Raw genomic sequence first — 5508 nt, 5'->3', positions numbered from 1 at the left:
AGGATTCAGATTATATCTGGCTGACTTGGCACTTCCCATACTGTGTTATGCAACAAGCTACAGAAATATCTGAATATACAGGTCTTGACCAATACATGGACCACAATGAAGCTGTGGAAGATATTCAGGGACCTACAGTGTTGGTGCCTCCTGGCTGTTTGTGACACATCACTTAAAGCACTTTGAAGATGTGAATCAGATCAGCACACATTTTGGTGTGACAGTCCTGGATTCAAGGACACATATACATCCCTTTGCTGTTCACATGTAGCCCTTACATAAAAGCATCATGGAAAAGCCTAGTTTCTCCCCAAAAGCACCTAAGAACATTCTGAACTGCCCACAAACTGGCACGTTTGTCTGCAGAAAGATGGGAGATTGTCAGGCTATCAAAATAGAAGTGTGCTATAACATATGCTGCTGCTTTTTAGAAAGCAACCATCTATCTTCTTCGCTCTCAGGGAAGAGGAAGAGTGGCAGCATGCTTAAGGCACAGCTAGATATTCAAATCCAAGGTAGTACAGTAAGAAAAGGCCTCAGTAGATTAAGCTTCATTCTGCAAAGAAAACAGCCTGGATAAAAATGCATGATTAACCAGCAGCAGTCACCTTGCCTTGGCACAGCTACACTATTTCCTTCTTCAACCTGAGTAATTACTCGTCTACAAAAAAATTGTTTCAGTCTGAAGGATGTAGCAATTGCACAATTTCTACCTATGCAGCTGTAATCCTAGAAGCTATTTAATCCCCCATGTAGCCCAAGAAACCTTCTAAACACTCCCTAGAAAGCATACCTGACCACTCTTCACTAGCTGTCACAGACTGTCTGGGAAGGCAGCCTGGCAGAAGGAACACGTCTCTTTAAAACAAGGTCACGAGCACTCTTAGGAATTTGAGTAGACACAGAAGCAGCACCTCCAGCTGCCTGTCTGACAGCTTACCTCTTGGCTCCACCAGCATCTGGTGAGACAATGGTGCAGTTCTTCCACTCTGCAATATTCTCTTTGATCCATTTCAATACAGCAGGCTCGGCATATAAATTATCAACAGGGATATCAAAAAATCCCTGCAAGGAAGACAACAGGAACAGATGTAGCTGAAGGTCACGTGCCAGAAAGAGCTGTAAGAAGCCTTCTATGTGGTCAGCTATGTAGTCATCACCTTTCCACAGCTTTCAGCTTTCCTTTTTACTTCCCTTAATGTATGGGCAGTAGCTTTTGGGATACACAGAATAGTAATGTAAGAAGTCTTCAGAGCCAGGAATAGTTTAGCAGCGTAAGTAACACTTTACATCTAACACCTCCACAACATGGAACTACTTCTGTCCTAGGGGAGTGCAGAAAGCCAGCATCAAATGCACTCATTTCCAGAGCAGCTGGCTGCCTGTTTACAGAGTCAATCTCTAAAGCTCATTACACAAACTGTTCACATATACAAAACAGGCTTGAGTAACATCTGCCTTTAAACTAATGCAGCTGGTTCCACAACATTACAGTGACCCTGCAGAGTCCTCCAGGTAAACTTCAAAGGTCGCTAAATGACAGAAGTTAATCCTGGAGCAATAGGCAGGAGAGTGGGGGGCACTTAATCCAAGGTACAGGGGTAACAGATCCTTCCTGCCATTATTCCTTCTATGCTCAGCAACAGAGCAGCTGCAAGAACCAGGCTGAAACCAGCCAGATGTTGGAAGCACATATACACAAGTTATTCCTTTAAATCTCACCACTGCTGCTGGTGAGAGGTCGAGCCTGTGGCACACATCAACTCCAAGCTCTTAAGGAGGAGTGTACCCCCCTGGGCTCGGTCAGTTCATGATCTTTCTGAAAGTCTTCTCAGCTGTGTCCCCCACGGATTTTATTTTTTTTTTTTTCATCTGAGACAAAGTATTTCTGGGCAAATCATACTGAAGTGTGAATGACTGCACTTTCAACTGTTAAAAAGACAGCCAGGCCACCTCCTTCACCAGGCAGTAGATACCTTACCCCTTCTGGATTCAGAGTTTTCAGCCATACAACAGACATCCCTCCCTCGGCCACACCCCCTCTCAGTTGCACTGAGTTTTCTTGGTCTCAGGGCATTTGCTCAAGGTGGAAAGAAACAAGACTAAAAATACAGCTTGCAGCTGCTCCTCTCCCTGGCACACGCTCTTGAGAGTTTCCTTACACAGCTCTGGTCGTGACTTAAATTGCTTTGTGAGACTATTCTGTTCATAAGCCAACAAAGCCTATGAATGATTTTCAATTCACCAGCAGCTCAGGGGAGAACCAAAGCCAACTTATGTGGGAGGGTGGCACTGCTTGGATACCAGTGGGATTGCCCATCTTGCCAGCAGCAAGTTATCAAATCACTGTCCTGGGCAACAGAACCCTCACAAGCAGCTGTGCCAGGACATGTGGGGGCAGAGCTAACTGCTCTCTTCTCTGTGGCAACCCAGTAAATACCAGAAAGCTCTACTCTCAAATTCCTCAAAGTTCTAGTTAAGAATACAGAGTGTCACTGAGTGGCAACAAAGCTGCAGTGATCATTTCTTAGCCCAACTTTCATTTACATAAGACTCAATATGCTTGGTCTGATCAAAAGCAACTGTAATTTCATTTACAGATGAACCTGTTACCCACCTCCCCACCCTCTTCTGACTGATGCTACAAGTCCCTTCCAGTCCCAAATTCCCAAGTTTGCACTGCTGTGCCTAAAAAAAAAAGCAATGACTGGAAAGCAGTCCAGAAGCTCAGCCTTGAGCTGGTAAATACTTCCCTGATTTTAGCTCCTACCTGAATCTGAGATGCATGCAGGTCCATGGTGATTATGTGGTCTGCACCTGCCACAGAGAGCATGTTTGCAACCAGTTTGGCAGAGATTGGAGCTCGACTCTAGTACAGAAAAAAAAAAAAAATCAGAATTTAAGACAAGTTCAACTCCTCCATCAAGATGTCAGCCTTCTGCTTCCAGGCAATGATTCACAAGCAGTTACTAAAAGGAGCACTCATTAACATTGCATCTTTTCATCAACTGGTGATTAGAACTTGGTGTATTTTCAAAAAGAACTAGACCTTTATGAAAAGATGAATTTGCACTCTGACGCCCTGAAGTTCAAAGAAATTAAAACAGGTTGAATACGCAGAGGAGGAGATAAAACTCCATCTGAAGCCCATCCAGCAGACAGGACTTTCAAGGTGTGCATTCACCCTCCCCACAGAAACCCTTTGCCACATCCCTCACCTTGTCCTTTTTGTCCTGCCGAGCGTAAGGGAAGCAGGGTATGACAGCCGTGACTCTGCTGGCTGAGGCAATCTTACAGGCATTGATCATGATGAGGAGCTCCATCAGATTGTCATTGATTTCACCACAGCCACTCTGCACGATGTAGACATCCTCCCCTCGCACACTCTCACCTATTTCCACGCTGGGAACAGATGAGGGAGAGTTGTAGCCAAACACACAAATTAAAAACACAGCCATTACCTGTGCTTGCAGAGCAACCAGGACACCACATTACCAGGGGTCTGTGGGGGACAGTGTCCTATAATCAGGGCTGTTTAGCAGCAACACTGCTGTTTGTTTGCTCAGTAGCTATTTTACAGCACTCACTCATCAAATCTAATGGTCCAGCCAGCAAGGCTAAAAGCACTCAGCCTGTACTCCTGATCTCAACACAAGCTGGGCATGTAAACACCCCAGAGCAGGCTTTGCTCCCCCTGAATCACAAGTACAACCACCTCTAAAAGCAGCAGTGTAAAGGAGGCAAGGACCATGGGCAGTCAGCAGACAAAGCAGGGTCAAACTGCTACCAAAGCTACGCTGCAGCCAACCATCAGATTTAGAGCCATAACAGCCTTTCACTGGCTCAAATGGAGAAGCCCTCCAGCCATTTCCCTCTGGAAAGGCTTTTGGGGTTAATTTCCTTCTGGATGCAATGCACACTAATCCCTGCTGATGAAGGGACTGAACACAAGCCAAAGGTCCTGTTTGCCAGCAGCAAAATGCCAGTTCCAGTGCTCGTATGGAGACACCTGCACCAGACACAGAGTGGGAAAGGCAGCAGCAGTCTTGGGGGTGAGGCTTCGTATGGGGCAACGACAAAACAGATTAACCACTGAGCATTTCCATCATCTTAGTTCAGAGGAGCCCACTACAGATCTGGAAGTAACCAGAAGTCAGTCCACTGAGGACAAAGCTCTTCCATGGTTACTTTCCTGTTGCACTGGAGGTGCTCACCCACTCTGCAGACTGAGGCTACATCCAGCTCCATGAACAATCACCCACCCCACTCCTAATGGCTTCACTTATAGAGCTCCTCAGGGTGGAATTCTAATTTTAATATTTCCTTCTCTGCTCTTTCTCTCCTCTTCAACCCGTTTTTGATGACTTTTAGGTATTTATAGTCTTACTGCTCAAAATCCACCAGTGAGCTGCTGTCATTACTGCACACTGACCTACAGCATTCATTAGTCTCTTATGGAGAGTTTCAGTCAATGAGAACTCTAAAATGTAACAGCAATTAGCACATAAATGTCAGCTCCAACTGTACTTACTAGTAGACTAATATTAAGCTGATTCAAGAGACTGCTTGTCAAAAGTATCTGAATTATTCCATTAAAGCAATCTTACTCTTTCTGGGATGCATCTGCTGTCAGTTTATTGAGCTAAATAAGATGTCTGTTAGGTCTTTAAGTCACATTATCTGCTGACATAAGAATCTTCTGGCCAGCCAACTGGGTGGGTAAAGAGTAGTTAATAAAGGACAGTGAAACAGTGCAAAGGCTGTAAATCAAACAGGCTCTTTTCCCATCTCCTCTACAACTCTTTGTACCACCTCTGAAGTTTTCAATTACAATCAATACCCATGCAAGAGAAACTTGATATTATATGCCACCTGCACATCCTGGATTCTCCTGGAAAATAAAAAATACTGTCTCCAGAAGAAAGGAGTGGGCTGGGACAATCAGTCAAGGTTCTTCATACTATACTGCGTGGTGTAGACATGCTCAGTGTACTTCTCCAAAGCAAGCTTTAAGAGCTCTGAACAATTTTTAACCTCCTTTTTAGCTTCATGGAGGATGCCAGCAAGGCTTACAAGGCATAGATACGTAACTTAAGATGAATCCTAGGTTTCAGAGCTTGGGGGGAACACAGACTACATGACTGGGTTGCATGATGGTGTGAGCCTTTCCTCTTTCCTGAACAATTTTATCAACACTTTTAAGTAGCATTTATCAGCATTTTTAAGTACCAATACTTTTCAAGACTCTGATGCTCTTCAGAGTAGTTTAAAGGCATCAGCTACACGCTAAGCACAAAACTGTCAAGCATCAAGTCATCGCAGTGTGGACTAAGGATGAAGAGCCTGGTCAATGCAGGTGGAAGCTCTGGAACCGTCCCATCAGCTCCTGGCGTTGGGGCGGAGGGGGCAAGGTCCGGCTGGCCAAGTCCACGGTTCCAACACAGATCCACGCGCAGGAGCCCCGCACCGCCCCGGGGAAGCCCCAGACCCGCCCGTGGGAGTCCGTGC

General features: G+C 45.3%; 1 protein-coding gene across 3 annotated transcripts in view; it reads right to left on the bottom strand.

The window, feature by feature from the left end:
- The window catches only part of PRPS1 (phosphoribosyl pyrophosphate synthetase 1), a 12506-nt gene extending 7148 nt beyond the window's left edge, over window positions 1-5358 (bottom strand). The window contains exons 1-5 of one of the 3 annotated variants that reach the window (XM_018070634.2): window positions 5230-5348; window positions 4532-4711; window positions 3219-3402; window positions 2771-2869; window positions 941-1065 (exon numbers count right to left, since the gene is read on the bottom strand). In XM_018070634.2, the coding sequence (XP_017926123.1) occupies window positions 941-1065; window positions 2771-2869; window positions 3219-3323 (329 nt within the window). In that variant the 5' untranslated portion in view covers window positions 3324-3402; window positions 4532-4711; window positions 5230-5348. Of the gene's footprint in view, window positions 1-940; window positions 1066-2770; window positions 2870-3218; window positions 3403-4531; window positions 4712-5229 lie in introns of all 3 variants that reach the window. The other 2 variants (XM_018070632.2, XM_018070633.2) reach the window with 2 other exon arrangements.
- Window positions 5359-5508: the final 150 nt, after the last annotated feature.

Source organism: Manacus vitellinus, unplaced genomic scaffold, assembly GCF_001715985.3.
Source record: "Manacus vitellinus isolate BGI_N305 unplaced genomic scaffold, ASM171598v3 scaffold_19_pilon, whole genome shotgun sequence".
NCBI lineage: Eukaryota > Metazoa > Chordata > Aves > Passeriformes > Pipridae > Manacus > Manacus vitellinus.
Note: the sequence above shows the minus strand (reverse complement) of the source record. Positions and strands in the feature narration are given on the sequence as shown.